This window comes from Neodiprion lecontei, chromosome 4 (assembly GCF_021901455.1).
Source record: "Neodiprion lecontei isolate iyNeoLeco1 chromosome 4, iyNeoLeco1.1, whole genome shotgun sequence".
NCBI classification, from domain to species: domain Eukaryota; kingdom Metazoa; phylum Arthropoda; class Insecta; order Hymenoptera; family Diprionidae; genus Neodiprion; species Neodiprion lecontei.
Window position 1 is genome coordinate 4750627 of NC_060263.1, and position 26963 is coordinate 4777589.

A 26963-nucleotide genomic window follows, 5' to 3' on the forward strand; every position below is an offset into this window, starting at 1 on the left:
TAAAAAAAAATGTCAGGTTTCGAGGTTCTACAATTCGTCTAGATTGCCTGGTACGATGATATGTATTTTTTTCCCAGATAGTAGCACTAATTCTCACCAAAACCTCGCGGTTACAGATTATTTGGAACATTATTACTCTTGCGATAAAATATATATTGAGAAAAAAAATTTTACCCATGTTAATTTCCATAAGAAACTTGGATCACAATACGGACTATCTTAGATTCGATGTAAAAATCTGAAAGAATTAGGCGATTGTTTTCGAATTATTTGAAGTTGATTTGGGGGATGGTCTGGCAAAAATTCGTCAACACCCTGAATAAGGATGGACACCCTAATCTCCACGGTGTCCAGTTGCTTGTCAAAAAACGTAGTTCCATGAGAATTCCACGTTTTCCACATCAAATATACCATTTTTCCAAGTCAACTTCAAGCACACGATAAATGAAAATACAATAGAAATATGAACAAGACGCGATAGTTAAAATTTTTGCAGTAATTCAGAATTTTAACGACAACTTTTAAGATCTGACCAAACTTTTATGAACGTAGACTCAAGTTGGCAAGATTCCAAACACGACATGATATTCCATGAGATTATCGGATTTTTGCCAAGACGTTATCAAATTCTATGATTCCACAATTTCCATGATTACTGGACACCCTGAATTCGAAAAACGAAGTACACCCAAATACATCGAAACCAAGGATCTCGAAGACTATACACTGACAGTGATATACAGTTCTCTACCTTGATTCACGATTCAGCTTACCAAAGTGTGATAGTTTCACGATATTTTAACGATAACGATTAGCTTCCGTGAGGGTTTTTGTCTTGACCTTAGATCAAGTTGTAAAAACAATCTTCTCTATACTTTACAGTTACTCTCTTCCATCGATTTCCTCAAACTGATGTTTCAAAACGGAAGTGAGAAAATCCAACGCAGCTTGTTAAACAGAGATTTTGCACCGTGAGAAAAGCCCGAGGGGCAATGTTCAGTTTCCTATTGGCAACGTGCTCTTCCTTCTAACCCGTGCATTTAGCCGAGATAGTTCCAGGATGATCGTGAATTCGGTAGGTCGGAGAGGTTTCAATATCGACCAACTTTGTCCCGCGGCGTCGTCGTTCCGACACCTCCGACGCCTTTGCCCTTGACATTCAGCAGCGCCCCAGGGTGGCAGGATGGGCAAACGGCTGATATACCTAACGCCTGTAGTAAATAGACTCGTCGTCGTCGTCAAAGTTGTAATTGCATCAATTTCTCCACTAACGAAGATGACGCCGTACTCTTAATCAACGTTTCTTCATTTTCTTATTCACTCACCGAGTTTCTTTTTTATTTTTTTACCCTCCTCCCCGCCAACATCCGATGTAAATTTTTTTCATTTATTTCCATCCTATTTCCCAACAACCAACGCGTCAGCACTTAGCAGCTGTAACGACGCCCAGCAAGACTTCAAGCCCCTGTTAAGCAGTAACGCTTTTGCTCGAAATTGCCCGGGGTAGAAAGTTCGAAGTTTTTTATACACAGGGAAAGGAAAATTGATCGTTGTTCGTAACAACAGTTGAAACAAGTTTAAATTGTTTTCTCATCCGAACCACGAGAAATTCTATGTACTCTCAAAGAGTACCTTACACGCCACGAAACAACTCCGTACACCACGATTATGGTTGTATAAATTGAAAAGCAGAGACGCGAATCGAATCGCGAGGGGAGTAAATATGAAAATCAAATACAATACGAAACGTTATCGTCCGTTTCAGTTTTACCAACGACTATGTCTCGAAAATAGTTTAATCCACGTAAGATCTTTGACAGCGATGTTAACTCCCAAGGGTTGAAAACCCCGGGAATTTCGGTTGCGGTCCAGCCAGGTCGACGTCCTAGCGTCAAACTATCCGTAATAGGAGAGAAATTTTCGGGCACAACACGATTTCGCGGCTTTAACGGAATGTCACGTTCCTCCCTTCCTCCTTATTCGGTGAAACTTGGTCTCATCCCACAGACGCGAGAGTTTGGCATTTTGGTTTGTTGAATGTGTGAGCGTTATAACAAGCAAGTCCAAGTATCTCCAACTATACGTACGTACGTATAACGACGGTCTAGACGGTGAATAATTCAAAAATCTTTTCGAAATTCAATAGAATCCAATCTCCATCTCAAAGAGAAACGGGTATAGAAAATTCTAAGGACATCGAACACGTGCTGATACATATATACATACATACATATATATATTCATACACGCAGCAAGCCCTCCAAAGTTCCTTCTTCGTCCTACATCTTTTTCTCTTCTCATTACGAAAGTAAACGGTCAGAAAAAAAAGCAGCCCGAGCATAACAATATATATATAAAAAAAAAGAGCTTGCAGAAAAAAAGAAGAAGAAGCAGAAGAATAGGGCCGTAAAAACGGAAAAAGAAACCTGGATGAGAGATTGTTACCGATTTTATTTTAATTTTTGGGGCAAGAGGGAGGAAGTTTCGCCGAATCGATACGGTCGTCTAGCTGATGCGGTGCAGCAGCAAATGCGGGGGTCGAACGAACGGGAGAGAGAGAGAGAGAGAGAGTGGAGGGGGATGAACAGAGAGGGGAGGAGACAGAAATTCAGCCGTCCGATTTTATCGGATGAGTTCGAGTCGTGTCGACCCCAGAGCCATCGTTGCATTGCGATCCCCATTTCTGCTCGAACGAAGGTATGTATGGTGTACCCACTGCACGGGATAATATAGATTGACAGATATATGTGTGTGTGTGTACATATATATATATATATGTACATATACGTCGACGTAATGCAGCCTGCAGGAAGGGAATCATGACGACCCTGATCGCCCAAAGTGGATACGATATCCAGCACAACCACTGCTGTTTGTATCTTTCTATCTTTCTTTCTTTCTTTCTTTCTTTGTTTCTTTTTTTTCTTCTTCTTCTTTTTACGTGCACCCTTGGTTCCGCGATTCGTGGACCAGGACACAACCCGAATTCGAAGTAAAGCAGAAGGACTCGAAACGATAGAAGAGAACGAGGAAGATCTAGTCTTGTAATATGAAAACAAGATACGTTTGAATTAAACCGACTGAGTGAGAGAGTTGCGCGATTACAACGAAAGATGAAAGAAAGTAAGGAGTGAAGGAAATGGGATGAGCGTACAGCGTATAGGACGAAAAAAAGGAGTATACTTTTTTACCACCACTTCTGGTAAACAGAAAAATACGCCCCCAACGTTGCCGTTGCTTCGTCGAGCTAAAAACAATTTCTTATATAACGACTGCTGTATACCGAGCTTAGGGGGCAGAGATCGGAGAGAAAGAGAGAAAAGAGATGTAGAGATGTAGAAAAGTAGAAAACAACTCTCAACCTTGCGGTAGGATCGGTGATCAAGATCGCGAAGGCGGAGTTGAAATCGCATCAATCGTAAAGTTTCATCAAGAAGAAACTTTGCCCTTTTTCGAAGACGCTCAATTCGGTTATTCGTAAAAAGCTCATCTTGCGGAATCGTCAACTCGTTCTTCGTCAAGATCGCTCAAATTCCGTCTTATCCTGACAAAAAAACACTCAGTCACAGTCAGTCATTTCAGGGGGATGGAAAAAACAAAAAAAAACAAAAAAAAACACCAACAACACCGTCCTGGATAACGGATGACAATTATCGTTCGATCAATCCACAATCCTTGGTACATAAAGTGGACGTGTTATATATAATAAAAATATCGCCCTCAAGCATCATCGTCTTCCCTTCAAATATATCTATACCAGGGGAAAACGAGGATGGGTTAAATATATAAAGAGAGAGAGAGAGAGAGAGAGAGAGAGAGAGAGAAAGAGAGAGGTAAAACGGTTCTCGGAGAATCCCTTTAACCCGAGTGATTCTGAGCTGGTGTTAGAAATTCACTAAGCGTAAACGTTTTATCCCGCTTTTGCTATATATACACATATGTAAATAGGCATGTACAAATACGACATAAATAATAATAATTGAAAAAAAAAAAACAAAAAGGATTAAAAAAAAAAAACTGGACGACTGCTGCCGGCCTCGCGTAGGTATTAAAATCGCGCGTCGTTTCACGTTTACCTTCGGTTATTATAGTTCGCGACAACGACGAACGTGGAACAAGCGTGATTCCCGCCTACGCAAAAATCTGGTGCGTGACAAGTCGCGATGAAATTGTAATCCTTTTCCATTAAAACTTCCCAGGACCGCCCGCGCGTGTTACATCTCGTCACGGGGCGGCTGGTGCGAACGATTCGTTGTACCGGACGATGAATATACGTGCATGCAATTATACATACACGTAACTCAGGGTGAATGCAATTATTCCGTTGAATTGAATAAATTTTCATTTCTCATGCAACTTTTTTTTTTCTTTTTTTTTTTTTTTGCCCCTGGAACCTTGGACTACAACAAATCACGACATCTAAGCTCTGTTAGAAAACTCAATAAATCACAGTGATTAAGATCATTGTCACGAATCAACGTTGCGGAGTTTGGCGAAGAAAAAAATTATTGTTTTTTTTTTTTTTTACTTACATTACAGCGATCTGAACGAATTTCAACACGATCAAGCGGCCGCGATACATATTTTCGCATTTGGAGTAATCGTTCGGTCAAAGTATTTTGGTTAGAATGTTACTCGACGAGGAGGACAAAACTAGGTCCTAAAATAACATTCCCACCGAGCAAGCAAGCAACCGACCAACCAACCAAATAAACGATTGTCACGCAAGCTTCAAGCTTAAAGCTTTAAACATTGCGTACAACTAGACCCACCAACGTCCAGAGTTATTTTCGAAGAGCGTCAAGTGACAACCGTGGAGTAAGTACGACGCATAGTGACCGATACGTGGTTTACTTTTCTCTCACAATCGGTAAAATGGTCATCAACCACCTTGTGCGTTTGATCCGCAAGTCAACTGACACGACTGTGTAACATAGAATCTAGGAAAGAAAATAAAAAAAAAGACACAAACAATTCGCCACCTTGAAATTTTGGAAAACAATATCATCGAGAGAATCCCACCAAGAAGATCCTTTTTCCGGACACGCGAGGATAGAAGAATGAAATGAGAAATGGTCAAACGATTGCACGGTTCTGTAACAAAATCCTCGTTCGAAAAGTAACAAAAAAAAAAAAATAATATTACAGATATGAAGTTTTCAATGTACCGAATCTATATTTTTCGCTGTCACGTATGTATCACAAGACACGATTTTTAATTTTTTTTTCATATCGTTCGAGATTCGGAATTTGTTGTGTTTTGTTTTTCGCATTTACACTACTTCAATCTATATTATATTTCAAGAGAGTAAACTCCGGACATATTGCACATAAAATGACGACACAATGAAAAACGGTCAGAAGGAATGCTTGCAGATTTTTGTTGTTCGAATCACCGTAAAAATTCATATACGACAATATGAAAAGAAAAAAAAAAAAAAAAAAAAACTACAACATAACTAGAATTCTCGCAGTATATGGATTTTCCAACGATTTTAATGTTCAAACTTTTCAACTTTGCAGCCCTCTTTATTTCTTTTTTTTTCAGTTTTTTTTTTTCTAATAATGCCGCTATCATTAGCGTTTGATTATAATTTATAAGCAAAAATATAGTTTTAAAACGCATTGCACGAAAAGTATACGTGGTACGCATCTTTAATTACCATATTTCGATTCAAGATCATCAAATCTATTATAACGACACGTAACGATAAGAAGAAGGAGAAAGTTTTTTTTTTTTTTCTTTCTATATTTCATTCGCAGACCATTGTTATTGCGCAACGAGATTGTGCCGCACTCAGTGTGTGTCACTGCGAAAGACGAGATCCGACGAAGAATAAGAATAAGAATTAGGAACGTATAAAGTATAAGCCATCGAAAGGGGGATGAAAAAGAATAAGAATAAGAATTAGGAACGTATAAAGAATAAGCCATCGAAAGGGGGATGAAAAAGAAGCCTGACGGAAAATGACTGCGCGAGACGCGGAGATCTAAAACAGTTCTCCTCCATACCTCTCTCGTACCTTTTTACTAAATCAAGTGTCCGGTGGTGGTTCTCTGCTTCTGAAAGTGTGTGCGATACTCTCAGCCGTCGTTTCGTCGAGTGTCATTCATTGTCTTTCATGCGCGTTTATACACGTACATAGATATATACTCCTCCTCCATCCATTACCCACACACGACAAGATTTTGCCGCAGTTTTTCCCCCAACCATGATTCGCTTAACGAGTCGGTGACCAGTCGTAGTCTTTCTTCGGCCGAGCCATCCAGCCGACATTTGTCTCCTCGGGCCAAGGATTATGACGTGCCCATTCCAACCGCTCATATTGTTTTTCCCGCGCCCCTCTTGTCGGCAAAACAACGTAAAGGGAAAATCGAAAGAAGAGAATGCAAGGGAGGGGGATGAAAATAAGGGCGGCATTCTTTCGTCCGGATTCATTCGGCGCGACAATTTGTCAGCCACCCTTCACACGGTTGTTGTTATAACCGAGAGACGACGGACTTTGTTCGCGTAAAAACAAAGAGAAGACGACGCGACGAAGGCTTGGCCAACTGATTGCGATGAATTCGGTCTCGTTTACTTTTACAGTGATAGCCCCGTAATTCAATCGGGATTAGAAAAATACATACTCTGACGCACAGCTACCGCGCTTATACTGGCTGGATTGTTTGTCATGGAAGCGTAGAACGAGATAGGTTGAAAAAAAAGGCAGTATAGTTACCAACTTGAATTGTACCTCTTTTCCAAACGCGCGACAAGCGGTAAATGGAAAATAACGTGAAAGAAGGCGAATCCATGGGAAACAGGTAAAATTGTTCCGAGTAAATAATCGTATTAGGTTAGATTGGTTAGAATCGTAATCACGTCATAATTTCCGTCTCGAACAATAAAACTTCATCACTGTGACCGATTGATTAATGATCCTTTCTCTTCGCAGAAGAAAACCTGACAATATCAATGATGGTATTTTCGTTAATAACGTCGGTCAGATGTATCCGTGACAAATGTAACTTGAACGACACGAAGAAGAAGAAAACGAATAGAAAAAGTATCCTGAAAGCGCAAAATGTTATGCTGTAATATCGGAACCTCGGATACTTAAAAAAAAAAAAAAAAAAAAAGAAAGTGTATCGCGAGCGATTCTAAAACTACTGAATACTGATTTGTCGTCCAATTTTCCAACATATCGACGTATCCTCTCAATCTCAATAAAAAAAAAAAATCATCCAAAAAGTATGTGACGCACTGTACTGCCTACTCTCTTAAATCCAATTGGATTGATAAAAAGGTCACCGTATCCTCGGCATGTAGATAAGCTCTATAGATTTTTCATTACACCAAATATCGCCAACATGAATCTCGTACAAAAAATTAAACCCGATATTAAACAATGATTCGAAATCAATGAATCGAGCACAAGTTTTCTTATCCGCGTGTAAAAGAAAATGGAAACAAAACAAGACGTGGCTGAAGCTAGCAGCCAAACGTTCTAATTTTCATTCGCGCAAGGTAATGAATTGAGAAAAAAAAAAAAAAAGAAGAAGAAGAAGAAAGAAAAAGAAATCGAAATTTTGTTAAATACCTCGAACCCCCGATACTTTTATAAAATTACGAGTATAAAACTGAACTGCATTTTTGACTATTTCCAAAAAGTTTGACACGCTTCACCCTCTCATCGTCGACGCAAAAATGTTTCGACATGAATCGCGCGAAACTGACCGAAGCGACGATTGTATTTGAAAAACGATAAAAGTTGGTCGATAAAATTCTTCATACCCTTGACGACGGTCAATAAAATATTGAGGTACGAAGTAAAACGCAAAGTTACGATAAAAATCCCGCCAACAAAAGCCAAAGAGAGTTCTCGCGGTGTCCGAAACGACGGGTGCTGCTCCGGGATACGTGTAACACAATTCTGGCGAGAGAAAGGAGAGGAAGGAAAGAGAGAGAGAGAGAGAGAGAGAGAAATGGAGCGGGTTTTTCCGAGCCTACTTTTAGGGTCGGAAGGACCCACCGGCGTTAGTCGAGGAGGGTGTTTGGGGCGAGAGGAAACTGCTCTCGGAGTTATCGATCCGGTTGAGGTAGGTCCCGCCCCAAGGGAACTCCCGAGGACGACTCTTATCCCAGTTCAGGGATGAATTTTCAAGGGCATCCGGCCGGTGCGGCACGCCGTTCTACCCAGAATCCGCCAGCACCCCTCCACCACCCCTCAGGTCTTCTGCAGCGGGCGCGTTATCGGAGCAGAGGGTGAAACCCGAAGGGGGAGATTCACTTTCGTCGGGGATAAAGCCGGTTTTCGTGCTTGGTAAGAGCAGCACGGTGAATACATTGCTGCCAAGGATTGAGAAGGTGAGGGTCAGAAAGCAGGCCGTAAAAAATTGGCGAAAACGTGATCCATGAGAATACTACTGTATGCGCCGTCCGAAAATTCACCGTATCAATAAAAGTCCACGCTGAGAAAAATTTCATTTCTTACGAGTAACTAGAAAGATTGAGTAAAACGGGTATCGTTGAAAAAACTGTTTGAATAACGTTGGAATTACGAGAAACGAGCTACACGTAACGATTCTTTTTTGGTTACTGCAACGCAAAATCAGTTTGTTAGGTTTACTGAAACAAAAATCTGTTTCAAGAAATTCCGAAACGCAGAATGTTAAATCAAAGAAAATTCATACAACAACATGAAATCGAATGATCAAAATCCAGAATAGTAAAGGTGATTCCGAAATGATCCGTGCGAAATCGTAGACATTTCAAATGGTCAAAACTCTGAACTTTATCAACGTTTACCGCTCGTTTTCGATCATTCAAACGAAGATTCAACCATTCGAAATAACGCATTTACTGTACCAGCCAGTTTCGATGAAACGCCTGTTCGGATTTTCGTAAAAATTCAAAATCTCTAAATTAATTAATTTACAAACAAGAGCCTGCGTTTTTCCTTACGCAAAAAAAAAAAAAAAAAAAAAAAGAATTCAAATTTCCGTTACCAATTAATATACATAGAATGTACGAAGTAGCGATGCGACGAAATAAAACTTTACTTACAATTTTTTTTTTTTTTTTTGTTTTTCAATAATAGATAGTACTTTGCATAATAACGAATTTATTTCTTCGACATATCCGAAATTCCATTCTTATTTTCGAAATTTCCCGACTTTTCCGGTTGTCCACATTTTTCTCTCTGCGTACGAATCCTGTACTACTATAAAAAAAAAAAAACTTTGGTACAAAATTCGAAAACTGACGATCAGATAAGAGTTACTCGTAGATCGGACGCCGACTTGCAACCGCCAAAAGACCACGACCAAAATATCCCTTAAATCGTGTAAATTCGATTTTCGTCTCTTTTGACCCTTTCGTTGTTCGGTTGGTAATTTTACTTTTTGCGAGGGAACAAAGAGCTAATTAATCGTGAAACGGCAGTCCCCTGCATCGGGAATTAGAGGAAGCAAGGAAGGAAGGAAGGAAGGAAGGAACGTCGGAGTTTGGTATTCGGTTTCAGGACGCCGAAGCGACGGTCTGATCTCTTCTCCTCCCGACAATGAATAGCTGCAGGGTTGATAGGTACGTTTCCTATTAGCTGGATGCCTGCTCGAAGTTCAGTCGTAAATCAGTGTCAAACGAGAAGGAATCAACGTCCGTTGATCTCGTCGTTGCTGCCGTTGAGATTTCAGTAAATTTGCAACTTTACAGGAGAATGGACACGCTGCGTGGATCGAACGAAGCACGAGTGAGTGATTTAGGGCGACGAAGAAAAACTACGGGATCGATAATATCGATGATCCATTCGCATTGCCGTTCTAATCTCCGTTTTCTACTGGAATTTTCACTACGGTTTGTTAAATGTTGGCCGTACACTCGGAGAAAATGATTTTTTTTTTTTTTTTAATCAACGTTTCGTTGTTTTAAAATCACAAAAAAAAAAAAAAAAAATTTAATCGTATAAGATATGCTTACAACTATACGAAATCTCGATTTTAATTCAATCAACTTAACGATATTATACTTTTTTCGTGATAGTATCGTGGTAAATATTTTACTCAAGTGGCAAAATACTCTCTGTAATACTCTTAAGAAAAAAAAAAAAAAAAAATAATAAATAAAAATAAAAAAAAATAAACTTTTTGTTTTTATTTCATGTGGCAGTTAACTCATGTAGCGTAAATTTCAACGAAACGATCATTTTTTCCAATTACCGCAATTGAAAAATCATTTTTCAATCTTTACAAAAATGTGACGCAAATACACTCCGTACAACTGATCACGCAATAGCAACTAGTATCTGTGGAATTGCGTTGCCAAAAACCTTTTCTCAGACCTTTTATGAACCATTTTGTTTTCAGCGCGCTATAAAATCAACTCGGATGTATATATCAACCCTGAAATTTCGTTGCCGGTACTAAATTTTATTTACCGAATGATACATACTTTCTCACTTGCAGTTTTGTATCCGCACGAGTAAAACCGCTGTCGGGTGCATTTACCGAGTTTCAAAACTAATATAACAACAACAGCAACAATAATAATAATAACAATCCAGGATACCAGATAAGGTGGTGGTTCTTCGTCGGCAGCAGCGGCGTTGATTAAATTTCAAAATTCTTCGAAACGATGGATAAATTGGGCTTAAAGAGAGTTGTTTACAGGAAAAAAAAAAGAAAGTAAATAAATAAATACAGGGAGAATAATGAAAAGGGTGTCAACCTCGCAGCCCTGTTAAGGGTTGTCTGAACTGTGTTAATTTCGTTATCTCCAGTCGAGCGGTGGTAATGTTTACAATGAGATTATGAGATGAGGAGGAGGAGGGGGGGGGGGGGGGGCGGGGTAAGAGGGGTAGTAGGTAGCTAGCAGACGACGCCGTCACGCCGGTTTCATTTTACCTAAAATCTCTGATAAACTGTTACGGCACTCGATTCGATTTGAACCGAATTCCAATGAAAGCCCCGAGAGTTAACACCGCACGAATAGGAAAAATAAATAAATGATAAGCGTGGGAATAAAAATTTTTCTTCGATACGATACGAGAAAATGACCGGGTCCAAACATCGTCCGAAAATAAACCCGAGTGTTAAGCGTATAGATGAACGAAACGAGTCTACCGAAAATGTTTATCTTTCACTTTCGGTCATAAATATCTGACAAACCATTTTCCTCGCATATTATGAGAAAAGATTTTAATTTAATAGTAAAAATGACGCGTCGCCGCAGACTTATGAAATAAAAATAAAAAAAAGAACACCGGCAACTGTAGTACGGAAGATTGAAGAAACAGAGAACCAACTAAAAAATATAATACGTACCTATACAGTGGGAAATTTTCACTTTGGGCCTTTTCGAATTCGGAATTTCAATACATACATACAGGTGTAAACCGGGAAAATCTCTTGAAACTTGAAAATCAACCGCGCGTGCGCCAAATAATTAAATCTCATTGGTCGGCGAGATCTTCACGCAGCGATATTCTTGTCCGCGACGCAGGCGGGCCAACCTACGCAAAACGTGTACGTTTGAATTTTCAAAGAGCGTAGAGCGTTAAATTCCGACCGTTCTTTGAAGAATCAACTTTCCGACCCGACAACGAAACGCTTTCCAAACCTTTCCGAGTCACTGCCTCGATTATTCGAGATTCTAACCTCGAAAATTCGTATCAATCGCATCGCCGTCAGAAACAGTTCGACAGCCGAAAACTCGGGATGGCCAACCTGCGCCAACGGCCGATAAAACTCGCGCATGCGCGGTTGATTGTCGAGTTTCAAGAGATTGGCCCGGTACAATATCAAGATAAAATTTACCTAGAAGAAAATGGAAAAACGATGCGACATAAAATCCGAGCAAGTTGTGGAAACGTGAGGTTAAAAAAGTTTCCCATTCAACGATACACGTTGTATATATGCATACATATGTAGGTGTGCTTGTGTGCGATAATAATACGATATATGTATATATATATATACATATATACATGTATATATGTATATGTGCAACTATGGAGGGAAAATGCATCGTTGGTATGCGAAACGCGAAACGCAACCCTTGCATTTTAGAATTCGAATCGAATGCAGCGGCTGCGAGGTAGGGAAGAGATTGGGTCCGGTATACAATGCATGCATACATACATACATACATGCATATGCACGTATGGATGCACGTACAGAGTCACATTGGTATTTCTCGTTGTCGCTGCACCGCACCTCGTTGCCATGTCGAGGAAATATACCGCGAGGGTAAGCTGCAGGCTTCCCAGCATGCACACACTTTCGGTTTCTCTCTCTCTCTCTCTCTCGCTCTATCTGGTTAAATCAGAGGTGACAAACAGGCACACGTAGAAGATAGACACACTTCGGTGGTGAAAAACCGAAGAAAATGAAAATGTGAAACAGGTATCGTTAAAAAAAACTGTTTGAATATCGTTGGAATTACGAAAAACGAGGTAAGCCTAACAATTTTGCGCTATTGTCGACCCTTTTTTTATAATTGACACGCTAAAACAGTTTCTTCGGTTTACTCTACTTTTTTAGTTAAACAAGGCTTTGACGTCAATTTATTATTGCACAAGCATTAAATTTAAGCAACACTTACGCGAAAATATAGCAACAGTGATCGTAACGAGCGAGAATAGTAACGGACACCAGACTTTCCGGTAACGGCTAGAAAACTAATTTTCATTTTCTACCCAGAACTATATTTTTCGATTTTGGTAAAAAATTAAAATAGGCAAGGACCGAGCGGTAACCGGAACTAAAAATTTCTCTCAGTGCATTGATACGTACAGAGGTATGTCTATGTATACGTACGCTCAAACGCTACGCAGCAGCATGATTGCGCTGAAAGCGAATGCTTGCATAAACCGTCATCAACAGAGGGATGCAAGTGCGACGCAGTTTAGGGCGCGTGGTTTAGGTAGGTACGTACATAGGAAATGCAAGCGGGACGTGAATACAGGGGGGGGATGGAATACAAGGCGAGTTATTGATTTTCTCTACCGCCTATTTGGGGTAGGACGACCATGCACACCCCCAACGATAAACGAGACGTTGCAGCAGCAGCAGCAGCAGCCAAGTTGGGGCAGGGGATTAAATTCTGCAGCAGTATACTCGTCGGGAAAAATATCATCGCATGGAAACCAAAATTTAATCAATAAGGGAATAAATAATATAACAATCGAATAGAAACTATGAGGAAAACCGACGATTGCAATGAGAATAAAGTTGTAAGCGTCGATAAGAAAAAAAAAAAAAAAGAAAAAACAAGGAACGAATTTTTAAAGGAGGAGGCGGACGTCATTTTGGAAATTTTACGATTTGATTATACGAATTTTAGTATGTAGTATAAAGCGTAAACAAATATTATACAAACCGAAACATCTGCCAAACTACTTTACATAATTCGAGAGTTCATTGATGAGACGGAAGTTGATGACGAAAGATTTACAAAAGAAAAATATTAACAATTGTTATTTTAATTTAGTACAACTTGAGATCTTTGAAAGAATCGAAATAATTCGGAATTTCGGGTGTAATTTGAAAAGTTACGAAACAACAAATTTCGACGTAAAAATATTGCCGTCACTGCGTCAATTACGTAACTTAATTGCAAGTTCAAGCTGGGAAATTTAAAACACGAACGTAACACCGTGATTTTTAAAAACTCGTTATTTTCAAACACTCGTGCAATTACACGGCTGTTTATTACTCATTGGAGTAGTAGGTCAAGAATAAATATTACATCAATGTTTCGCAAACATTCTTACTACCACGCATATGTTGATTGTGTTTTTTTTTTTTTTTTTTTTTTCAAACAAAAACCATGTACAGCTATCTTTGTTGCAACGACTTTTCCATTACGTATCAAATAATATGTATAAATTATACCGCTAGAAATATACCAATTGTGGAGAAAAATTTTTCACCGATGGTACAACATTGCATATTAACCGCTGACCGTAATACCGACGGTAATGAAAAGCGTCATCCTCGGTACTATCGCAGATATATTTATACATCCATGTGTATAATACAAATATATATATATATATATATATATATATATATATATATATATATATATATATATATATATATATATATATATATAATAACGAGAAAGAGAGGGGACGAAAAAATGAAGAAAAAGTTGACGGGTGTCGGAGGATCGTAAACATGTTGACACCGTTTCGCACTTTGCATAACAATCGTGATGCAGAGCTAGAGAGAGGATTGTGCGCATTGTTGCAAAAGCATCGGAATCGGCCTGTCGTATTAAAAACTCCGCAGTATGCGGCATGGTGCATAAAAATGCAAACGGTGCTTTTGGCCTTGGTTATAACAGCATGGTACCGATCAGTTCTCTATTGTGTATCTATGTATATTGCATAGATTTATCAAGTGAGAGGAAGGATATGGATGATGTTGATCGCGTCTATGACAAGGTCAAGATTCTAAAATTCACGTAACCGGATGATTTTTCAACCATTGGAGTAACGATAGTTATGTAACTAACGACAAGATTTATCGGAAACATTCGAAACGAGCCGGTAAAACGGATACTTTTTTCATTACCATGGAAAAAGAGAGTTTCCGACAAACTTCAGCGATTATCTCGGGAAAACGGTAGAGTGAAAAATCTGAAACTGATAGAACTTGGCAGCCGAATGAAAAAGTTTCGGAAGAAAAAAAAATTTCCGCAAAACGAAAAATTTATACGTTATAATGGAAGAAAAAAAAAACTTGAAAAAAAAAACAATCTTTTGTTTGGAGAAAGTCTATGTTTGTTGGTAAAACGTTGAAAATCGATTTATTTCTGGTGAAACCGGAAGTTCTCAGTTAAACGGAAGATGAAAATTTTACATCCTAATCATTTGATTGCGAGATAATGTAAGTTTGAAATTTTTTCATCAAACAGTTTGCCGAGATAATTGCTGCGTGTTTGACGGATAGAAAATTTTTCTAAAACGAAAACCTGTTTTCCGGATTCTAGATTATTTCGAAAACGTAAAGATTCATTGAAATTAGAAAAATCGACTTGTCGACCGGAACTAATACATTTCTTCATCACCGATGTTGTTGAAAATTAAAAAGTTTGTGCCACAAAGCGTGATAAAAATAATTAACTGACCGATTATCCTGATCGTTAAAAAGGTGAATGTCCTAATTTTGAAATCATTTTTTTCATAACACAATTGCGTAACCTATTTCGGTTACTCGTGATTAAAGTGACTGAAAAACAGCTAATAGTGTTTCAAATTTCTACGATCAGCAATTCCTCCTACGTAAATTAAAATATTCGACTATTTCTAACCTCGATCGGACGATGCTGTGATAAAATTCAAATCGATCAAATATTCAACTATGCAATTGTCTCTGATGTACAGATGAATATACTTCGAAAATTGATTAAAAGTAATGTAAAGTTGTATTTCTAACCTTTTCTTTTTTTAAACGACAACTAAAAATACAACAACACCGACCTTGATGTGATAGGAGTTCAATTTCGTCCTCGGCAGGCTGTTGAAGGCTCTGAAGTCGAGACGCCTTGAGAAGATTCCATTAGCTCCGCAGCTTTGCCTGAAAAATAATAAGATGATTGAAGCGATTAGGATACGTGGGAGAGTATCGACTTGACTGGGAAGCAAAAAGAAAAAAAAAAAAATCAATTCGATCAACTCCGCGTGAAGATTCGTTGATCAAATAGATTGTTCAGGATTGTGCAGGTAACAATGAATGACAATGTCCGAAAACTCGTCGACAGTTTGAATACAGTTTTCTGTTTGAATAATCCTGACTAAGATTGGAAATACGACGGCGGAAGGGGAAAAAAAGAAAGAGAGATTAATAAAAAATAAAAAAAAAAATAATAAAAAAAAAAAGGGCGAACCGTCAGAGACGCGTGACATCGTGACAATGAGTAATCGCAATATTATGTCTGCCTGGAGGAGAGGAAGAGTAGTCATCGCTTAGTCGCTTGACTCGTAACTGACCTAACTTAACTATAGGTAGGTATATAATACAAAACGCGACCTGTGTGTTGTGTGGTTGTTATGAAAGCAGCACACAACAATCTGCGTGATACGACAGAAACAACGTGTTTCAATGACGATGAACAAGAATAATCGCAATAATAATTGGAGTAGTAGTAGTGGTAGTGGTAGTGGTAGTGGTAGTGGTAGTGGTAGTGGTAGTAGTAGTAGTAATAATAATAATAATAGTAGTAGTAGCAAAAAGCGAAAATGATGACGAAGAAAGTGAAGGTGAAGAAGAAGAAAACTGATTCATTTTTGTATTCTAATAAAATTTGTTCTTCAATTAGAACATTTCTACAACGGTTTTATTATGAAGTTCGTCCGCAAAAAAATTTAGCGTGCCATTAAAAAAAAAAAAAAAAAAAAAAAAAAAAATAATAATAATAATAATAAATCGATCAATGTTGGAACCGGTCTAGAAATGTTTTCTAAGTGAAAAATAGAAATTTCTACAATTTTTCGGAAAATTTGAGACCGTTCGAAACTATGTTTTAGCTGGCCAAAAAAAAACTGTAAATAATTGGTCCATCCAAATTGGTCCGGTGTTGAAATGTTTGGAACAGAAAATACAGTTTCTGAGTGTTTTTGAAGAATTAAAAAAAAAAATAACAATGTCCTTTTCAAAATCACTTTATATATATATTTATAAATAATCGAGCAGTTGAGTGAAAAATCTGAAAAAATTCAGGGGTACGTTTCAGAGTCGGAACAATTGAAGAAATTTATTTTGAACAAATTGGTCGGGTTTGCATGAAATTCCCCACACATATATATATATATATATATATATATATATATATATATATATATATATATTCACATTTACCGAGATATTTTTAATATTTTATAAACGTATTTGAAAGATTCATTTGCCAAAACACACACTTATTACACGAGGAAAATCGAATGTCACGTGTAAATAAAATCGTTGGAATACGTGCCCGGAATTACATAAAAGCTGGTAAAGCTCCTGGAGCTAATACGAGAGTGAGTAAAAGAGCCGTTCAAATTAGTGTACCAAGCATTGAGAGAAAGAGAGAGGCGATGAGTAGAATCGGGTTAAAAATTTCAAAGGCATTCGGCTGTCACTTAGCAGAGCCACGTCGATCTCAGTTTTACATCCGCATTTAAAAACCGAGGGAATAAATGCATGTGCTTGACTAGTAAACACGTGTAACTTACAATAATGTGTATGCCTGGTAGGTGCAGAAAAATCTTTGGATATACGCGAGCTTTCGGTAGGCGAGGAAGAAGAAGAAGAAGAATTTAAGCTCTTTCGGGGGGAGAAGCTTGACGCTTTAATGGCAGATGTCAACAGCCGACATTTCAATTTTCGAGAGACCCGAGCGTCGAAAATCTTTTTTTTAACAAAATTCGCACTCTCGACATTCCGAGTGCTGCTGCTTATATACGCGGAAGTTACTTTTGTACCGGAAGTCTGCATCGCGTATAACGTGCAAAAATCTGCGTGTAAAAACATCGATTTGTTGAATGGCGGGGGGGGTGTTAAAATGTGAAAAACACCTTCTCCGCTCTTTCTTCTTCTTCTTTTTTTTTTCTTATTATATAAGATCGAAAAATTATTCGTGAGAACGAAGTTCGTAACTCCTATCATCAAAATTGTCAAAATTATTTTCATCAAAGCGATCCGCACAGGTTTCTGTACATATTTTGCATACTTGACTGTTTCGACAAGTTTCGTTACGTCGAGTTTGTTGCCGCAGCTTCGAAGCTCGCTGAGAAATTTTTTTACCATTTAGCAATAATGATTTGAAAATACACAGTCAAGTTTGCAAAATATAGATATGATCGTCTTTCAAGAAAATTGCCCTCGATTTCGTTCCAGACGTTACATACTAATTTCAAAATCGCGAAACGACGATCTTTCGTCATTAAAAATAAAAATAAAAAAAAAAAAAAGCCTAGTTGCCGCAATCCCAAGCTTCGTTCTCTCACCTCATTCGCTAATTCAATTTGACTAATTATTATCACTAATGAATCTATAGTCCTTTCTCCCTCTCTCGACAATCTAATTCCAAGTTAAAATTTCACTAGTAACAACAAAAAAATCACCATTCTCTCAAATAATTCTACAATGATTTTTAACAAACTTATTATTTCCGAAATATCAGCGTGTTTTCTTTTATCACGATTTATCGAATATCCGAATATTCCGAAATCGCGAGATAACCGTTTTTTTTCTTTTTTTTTTTTTTTTTCTCCTCGGAATAAATCGTTACGATAACGTTACCAACTTCGTTATCATTCCATCATCACATGCGCAGGTACGCGAAAATTGTTACCCCGATAACGTCGGTGGCCAACAAATAAGGATGGATCGGGAACGACGAATGAAAGAGAAAGAGAAAGAGAGAAAGAGAGAGACAGGGGGGGGGGGGAATAGGGAGATAGGGAGAGAGGAAGCGGTGAGCTGTAACAACGACTTTGGCCTTCACCTTGGCCCCGAGTGGTTTCGTCCCCCATCGACGTGCATTTGCGTATGCATTTATATGTATATATATATATATGTGTGTGTGTGTGTATAATACATATGTGTGAGTAATATGAACACACACACACCCACACACACACACACATGTATATGCATGCATTCGTGGTCGATTGCAGCATGTTCGTCACTCACTTGCTCCATACTCCAGTTACGAGTTTATGTACATAACACAGTTATATATAGTGATTGTTTTATTTTTGGCAATGTCGCAGTAAGGTCGAGGAAATATAGGCGACCGCAAATAATATGCGTACGTATGTGTATATATGGTATATGTACGTGCCAACGTATAGTACAAAACAAAAACACAACAAATTTACGAACAAACATACATATACGTGTATACACATGCGTAGCGAAATTTTTACGAAGACGAACGAAAGAGAATATAAAAAGTTAACGTTCGGCTAGTATCGAGTGTCAAATTCAGCGCAATCTACGCTGTCGACTAAAAATTTATATGAAATCCAGCAAAGAAAACAAAAATCGACGGTAGCGTAAGTGATAAAATACTAAAGAACAATAATTTGTGTATGTTTGTTTTTTTTTTTTTTTTTTCTTCCGTGTTTATGCTAATTCGATCGTGTCCGCAGTTTATAATCAATTGACGTAAATTAATATCAAGCCCGTTGATTTGTGTATTCTTTGAATTCTCGCTTCTGTACAACGATTCTAGATTAAAATAACATTCTAATTGTGTCACGAGAAGCGAACGATAAATAACGACATGCCGACAGAGAAATGAAAAGACTTTTTGAACCGAGGAAAATACAGTGCGTGAATGTGAAAATCGATCATTAACATATCCCGGACTGCCGCGTTTTCTCGTTTCTTTGCAAATTGTAATAACGTTACAGTTACGCATGCTACGGTTCAGGATAATAGCGTAAAAGCAATGAAGAAAAAAAAAAAAAAAGAAAAAACGGTACAAACTACCAGGATGTAATAATGGCCCGAATTCGCGAAAAATTGTGAAAGAATTTTCGTATCCGTTGCACGACGACAAGGATTATTACAATGGAATGTAAGAAACAAACTGTCAAATGTCGAAAAACTCAAGCAAGCAAGCCGGCACGATGAAGATAAGAAAATCGAATATAAAATAAATTTCGATAGGTAGTTGTACAAAATGTGTGTCCGTATGTGTGTGTGTGTGTGTGTGTATATATTTTTATTTAATTTACGACCGTTTGGCGGAACCGGTTCGGTGGATGCAGAGGATCACGTCCAAAACCCGATTGGTCAGAATCCGGATCTCAAACTCCTCTTGGCGACGAAGAGAGAGAGACAGAGAGAGAAAGAGACGAAGAGAAAGAGAGAGGAAAGAAACGGGAAAAAGAAAGAGCGAGAAGTGGAAGGTAGGAGGAAGTTGTAGAAGGGAAGGGAAGAGAAGGGAGAGGGGAATGGAATGGAATGGAATGGAATGGAAGGGAAGGGACGAAGGCGAGAAGAGAGAAGAGGAGAGAGAGGAGGAGGGTTATTATCTAACCTTGAAACGTCCTCTGGAAATAAGAACTTCCGAGTCTTACGGCAGCTCGGAGCTCTGAGCTTGCATCGGGGTAAAGTATTCCTCCTCCCCTTCGTTCTCCCTCCCTTTCTCCCTTTCTTGCTTCCGACCTACCGACCGACACACGGACCGCGTTTCGTTTCATCTGCCGCAGTAGCGTAGCGATTCGACGTTCGCGATATCAACGACGCGTAATAATATAGCGGACGACAATATTGCCGATTGTATATTTTTATCCGTAGGACAAGTCATATTTTCACTTTTATTAACAATCAAAGAAAGAACAAACGAACAAACAAACAAAAACCACGACTAATATTTAGATCAATGCACGATCAATGTGGTACGAAAACTTGAATTTTCCATTATTCTTTACCGATAAAAACTTACAATCGTACCTAATGAAGAATTTGTATTTTCAAAATACCCGCAAAGCTTATTCATTTTAAAGTCTTCTCTTCCCTCGATCTTCGATTTTTCGATTATTCGGTATATAAATGTTGTAAATGTTATATAATAAACAATTATATTTCGATACGAGGATCCGTGTGATTGATATTTTCCAACGTGTAGCTCGGTAAAAATTTTCACGGACAAATATTTGCACGATCAAAGAAGAACCGCGCCAAGACAAACCGCGAAACAAATTTTCCGTCGTTTATAAAAGAGAAAATACGAAACATCTTCTTCCGACACTTGAGGCCGCATTTTTTTCTTCCCGCAAGAATTTCGTACCGAAATGTTTTCACAATTTATGCATTCCTCCAAGCGGCGATAGATACAAAAACTAAACAAGGAGAAGGAACGGATCAGAGAAATTGAAATAAATCTTTAAGAGCGTTAAACAGACTTGAAGGAAGAAGGAAAGAACGGCAAAGGTTGATGCAGGGGGACCGGTTCTCCTTCGAAATCGTGGACAGAGTATACGAGCCGCACCGACTATACCTGATACCGACGTACAGGACACCATGTATATTATGGGATGAGAGGGAAGGTTTCATTTGCCGCTGGATGGCGTCGCGTTGGCGGCGAAACGAGAGAAAAATACCAGAGAGAGACACACGGGCCAAGTTTTTAACGCGTACCGATAAAACTCGGTATCTTTCACATCCGGTGACGACGAAATTTTCTACGTAAATTTGCCATATTTTACATTTTCAACCCTTTGAATCGCAGCGATAAACATTCTAGCCAACGATTTTACTGCACACATTTTGTCTTAGATATTTAGTGAATTTTTAAAACATACTTCTTTGCGCTTTTTTTGCTAGTTCCGATGGTATGCCGATAGATATTCAATACTCGAGAGTAATTATTTGCGATACGGTGTCAATTACTATTGCTGGAAACAAATTGATTGAAAAAAATCGTGAAAATTGAAGGAATAATTCGTTTCCGAAAAAGTTGCATAATCTGTTCGACTCGCTCGTTACAAATCTGAAATCGGATCTAAAAATTCAACATGGCTGATCCAATACAGCGGACGAAAATTTCAAAATCGATCCAATCCGGAGAGAAAACTCTGTCCAGAAGTTTTTAAGGTCGCTGATTACGAATCTGAAATCATATTTTGAAACTTCGGTATTTCGAATCCAATAAGCGACCCCGAAAACCCCTGCACAGAGTATTTTGACAGTATTCGATGAAATTTGAAATTTTCGTCCGCCATCTTCAATTTATTAAAATAGAACACAGGGAAAGTGAAAAATGGAAAAAAAAAAAACGGACGATTGTAACGAAGTGAAACACTGATCAAGAATTTTTTTTTTATTGTATATTTAAACCGTGACAAAGGTATTAAAAAATTTATTTGTCTTCGTCTCAAGTGTGTTTCGTTTGTTAAAAATAAAAAATTTTCATCGAGTTCGTTCATTTTTTTTTTTTTTTTTTTTCTTCTTCAATTTTTTATTTCCGACAATCGCGGTCCACAACATCGTTCGACTTCATTCCAATTGTAAATTTATTCTCAATCAAGGCGATCGTTGTGTATAAATATTATATATTCGTACGGCAAAAATTAACCCAACCTTTATTTAGAATGAAAAAGAAAAATGACAACGACTGACAAAAAAAAAAAAAAAAAAAAAACACCATCAACGAATATCTCATCCGGCCGAACTGGCGTAAGCAAAAAAGGAAGTATTAAAGTAAATAAAGATCAAGCGACGGATAAGAAAAATAGAAAGAAACAAAATAAATATCTGTCATTTATCTTGATAATGGTAGATGGCGAATAAAGAACAAGCAAGAAAAACGAACGATTCAAGTTAATATTATACCTAGAACCATCGAGATGATTATCATCGACCGCACGTAAATGGATCTTGCTCAAAAGATCACGCCTATTCGTTCGATTTAATCGAGACGTTCAAGGTGGTCTCCCGGCCATTTGAATCGAGCCACAGCGATAATTTCGCCATTTATTTTTTCATTCGCTCACACTCTCTCTTTATTTATTTATTTTTTTTAATTTTTTTATTTTCTCTCTCTCATTCCAATTTATTTCGCAACAAATTTTTAAAAAATCTTCAGATTCTATCCCCGTTGCATATTTTTGTCCGCAGTCGACATCGACGATTAAATTTTCTGTCTCTGCGACTTTCCGTCGCAAAAATAAAGAAATGAAAAAAAAAAAAAAAAAACCATTCACACATTGTATAAATAATGATAATGATGATGGATAATTGCGAAACTGCTATAAACAAGTTTGCGCAATAATGCGACATTGAAAATCCCGAGTGACGACGTCATCGTCGTCAGGATAACCGACCCAATGACTGACTCATGACAATAGATATATGTATAGGTATACGTGTAACTTGTACGCATTATGTACGCATGCGTGTACGTTGTATAAATATTAATTGCAACACGGGTCACTTTATTCGAGTTCAGGAGGGAGGAAGACGGTAATTTGAGGGTGGGACGGATTAATTTTTGGAAAAGTTAATTCTGTGAGACGGTTTCAGGATTCACAGAACCCGAAGCGCAGTTTTTATAACTCATTTTTCTGCACCTAGGTTAACACAAGTGTCTTATGATCGATCGAAATTTACGGAAGCGCCTAAGCGCGAATTATTTGATAACGGAACTTGAAGTAAAGAAATAAAACTTTCAAGAAATTACAAAGTTTTGAATGGAAAACCGACGGATCAAAGTTCCGGGATGCTAGATGTCGAAAATTTCAGTTATGATAGAGCAAAGTTTCAAAAAATAAGATTTCGATCGAGTGAAATTACTAAAATTAAAATATAATCGCACAGCGTAGTTTAATCGACGAGCGGGTGTAAAAAATGAGAAAAACCGAAAATCAGAATGACCAGAATTTCGAACGTAAAAATATCGAAGATCCAAAACAAAGAAAGATCAAAATGGTGAAATTACACCAAACCAGCAAATCATGAAACTGAAAATTTTCTCGTTCTCCTACTTTTGGAACTTGGACTTGTCGAAGTTATGCCCTTTCAAAACTTTGAGCGTCGAGTTTCAAACCATTCGAAACTTACATATTTCATTGAAATTTAATTTTTGTACTTTAAATTTCGACAATAAAAAAAAAAAAAACGGAATTCGGCGCATTCGGAACTTTAAAAATTCGGAATTTCAAATCGCGCCATTTTTATAATTTCTCTTTTTGTCTTTTATTGTTGGAAAAAGAATCAGTTTGTCAAACCCAAAATTGATTTCAAATTTGAATGTGAAAAACTCATAATTCATAGGCGTTTTTTTTTTTTTTTTTTTATTTTAAAAACAAGAAAAAGAAGAATAATTCTACGCGTGAAAAAATTCATTTTTGCACAAGTGGTCGTAAAACAATCTGTCTTTCGGACAATATATTACACCGAATGGTGTTTTTTTTTTCCTCCTTCGTTTTCCCATATCTTGCTCCACGTTCGTTGGCCCTCCGGTTCAACGTGATATGGCGAAACAAAGAAAGAAAAAGAAAAAGCAAAATATGAGATAGAAAAGGAAGAAAAAGAAAAATTTAAGATCATAAGACTAAGGGAAGAAAAACGTTAAGCATGCTTATGAGAGCCGCTTTTAGCCACAACATTTTCACCGTACACGTAACATCGAGTTTCAGGTGAGAAAGAAGAAATGCAACTACTACACGGGTTCCTGCTCGACGCAAAGTTGCCAACGCGTTTGTTTGAAATAAAAAAAAAAAGTAAAAAAAAAAGGGGGGGAGAGAGAGATAGAGAGAGAAAGGAAAAAAAATGCAGGTACAAGGAGGTGGGAATAGGTATCAAAGCTAAGAGAAAAATAGACACTCCTATCTCTACCTAGGCGCCTAGATTACCTCTGGTACCGTCCCACCCCCCCCCCTGCCCCTTCCTGTTTTCGTTTTCCAGTGTTTTTTCTACGTCATCCCATCGGGAAGGTACATTTTTCTCCTCTCAGCTCAGACACACCTCTTTCTCTCGCAGCGGAGAGAATATCCTATCGCCATTACGCAGCTATACTCTGCGAGTATAAAATGCATTGCGCATAATATGTAGGAAAAAAAAAAAAAAATTTGAAATGAAAAGGAGAAGGAAAGGTACAAAAACAAAAAAAAAAAAAAGAAACTCGACAGTGAAAAAACTTGGCTGCAATAAAAATGGCACGTGATTTGATTTCATTTTTTTTTTTCTTTCATCGACAAAACAAGGAGAAGAAAACTGAAAGGAACCAAATTTCGAAGCGTATATGCAACGCGACACAGCGGATGCGCACCGCATATAAATATGAATTTGAAAATTACATGACAGCTGGCTTATATATATATATATATATATGAATGTATGTATGTATGTATGATACTGTTAAAAACATCGACATGTATTTACACATACATTATACGTAAATGTATTAATTATATTCAAAGAATGGAAGGTGTTACACGTGTGCGTTATAAATTATGCGAAAGATTGTTTATATCACTTGAAAACGTGCGTGTATTATAATATCAATATGCACAAGGTACGTAACACGTGTGTGTGTATTACGTACATTGTACATCACGTGTGTCTGTCTACTAATGAGTTAAATAATAATGACAAAGCGGGTGATGTTATAAAGAACGTGACGACGGTAATTAGGATGACGATTCAAACACAGACGCTCTGTGAGAAATATAAAATACTGGGACATCCGGTTGTGGGGTGAAAAAAAAAAAAAAAATTTCTACTTATACGCGTAATATAATAATAACAGGATTGAATAGAATTTGATGAAATTAATCATTTACGTACAGGATAGAGAGATATGTAAATAGATATGTGTTTAACATGAAATGCTAACATTTACAGACATTCTTCTTCTTCTTATTTTGAGACAGAGTTTTTTTTTTTTATCTGCCTCGAGTGTGCATAATTTCTTTTTTTCCAAGGAGATAAGGGTGAAAAAAAATTTGTTTCTTTTCGTTATAAACTTACAGTAAAATCGACGATTCTCAGCGCGGTTTTTGAAACCTTATTCATACATTTATCATAGAGCGATTGTAATTTTCAATTAAAGACTGGTAAAAGGAAAAAGAATTTCTTTTAAAAAAACACCTCGAGCATCGCAGACTAAACGATTTTTATATTCGTACACAACATTGCGTTGGTAAATGATAAATGATTAAAAATTACCGGTTTTCGTCAACTTTTGTACAAATATTGAGTTTATTCTCGTATCTTTTACTTTTTTTTTTTTATTTTTATTTTCGTTCTTGTAAATTTAGCGACATCTCCCCCCCCCCCTCTCTCTCTCTCTCTCTCTCTCTTCCACTTTCCGCGACGAAACTTCGACACGCAAAAATTTTGCTACTGACGTTTGAGAGGGTCTCTCGTACAGACGAGGGTTGCTACTTCCCGAGTATCCGTCTGGAAATATACGTATATTGATGGGTACGACGCACTTTTCCGGATCTCCCCCCTACACACATACAACATACGTGTGTATACGTGTGAGGTTAAAAAATACGCGACAAAGCGAAACCCGTTGCAGACATTGTGAATATATGTGAGAGGGAAATAAGGAAGAGGATTTGTCGGTTTCAAACCGACACCGTTCCATTTATGGGGGTTTTCCATAGACGGAAATACATACAACACATATCGTAGATGTATTGGCATAAGGTCGTAAGTGGCACTTTACACGACCTTTTACTTTTGAAAAAGGCAAAGGGGCCTATATTTTTTTCTTTATCGTATCCAGGCCCAAGGCTTTGAAATTGAACAACGGTTTGATTGAGAGGAAAAGATCGTATGTACTGGTAGATACGACCTTCTGCTGTTGATGCAACCGTAAAAACCTACGTCGAACAATTCGATAAATTCGCATTTGCCAAAATATATATTTTTACATTTTTTGGGTTCGAGTAATTAATTCGTCGACTAAAAAAGCAAAAGATCGTAAGCGATGGCAGGTACGACTTTTTGGTCCTTGTGAAAATTGAAAAAGTGATCCGCTACGTTAATTGCATAACGGACTAACCGCCGAAAATTATTATTGTTATTCCTATCATCTCGATAATTGACGATTTGGATAATCAAGTTTCAGAAAATAGATATCCTCACCGTACAACTTTGTTAGTTTCAATTGTTTATGCGTTTTAGTAGTCTTTAAAGAAATTGCAAAAAAAAGACGTTTACGACCTTCTGTTCTCATCTTCGAGAATTTTTTTTACAAGGTTTCCGAAGTTTCTCAGATTTCTATTCGTCTACGCGCTTCAATGATTTCTAGTCCGATTGCAGAAAAAAATGATTGTTAGGACCTTCTGTTTTGATCTTTTTTTTCACGTATACTTATTAATGAAAAAAGGTTGCATTCGCTTGACATTCGACCAATTGCCTTTACATTTTCAAACGCTTGATTTCAATCGAATAATACGTTTAAAAAATTTGTATATACGTATAGTATGCGGATATATTTTCCATTGTAATACATATACGTA

At 37.6% G+C, this 26963-nt stretch overlaps 1 protein-coding gene across 1 annotated transcript in view; it reads right to left on the reverse strand.

Annotated features, from left to right (window-relative positions):
- LOC107223223 (headcase protein) overlaps positions 1-26963 on the reverse strand; it is a 155383-nt gene that overhangs the window by 110751 nt on the left and 17669 nt on the right. Inside the window, exon 2 of the mRNA XM_046738247.1 lies at positions 15471-15567. Coding sequence (XP_046594203.1) covers positions 15471-15567 — 97 coding nt within the window. The remainder of the gene's footprint in view (positions 1-15470; positions 15568-26963) is intronic.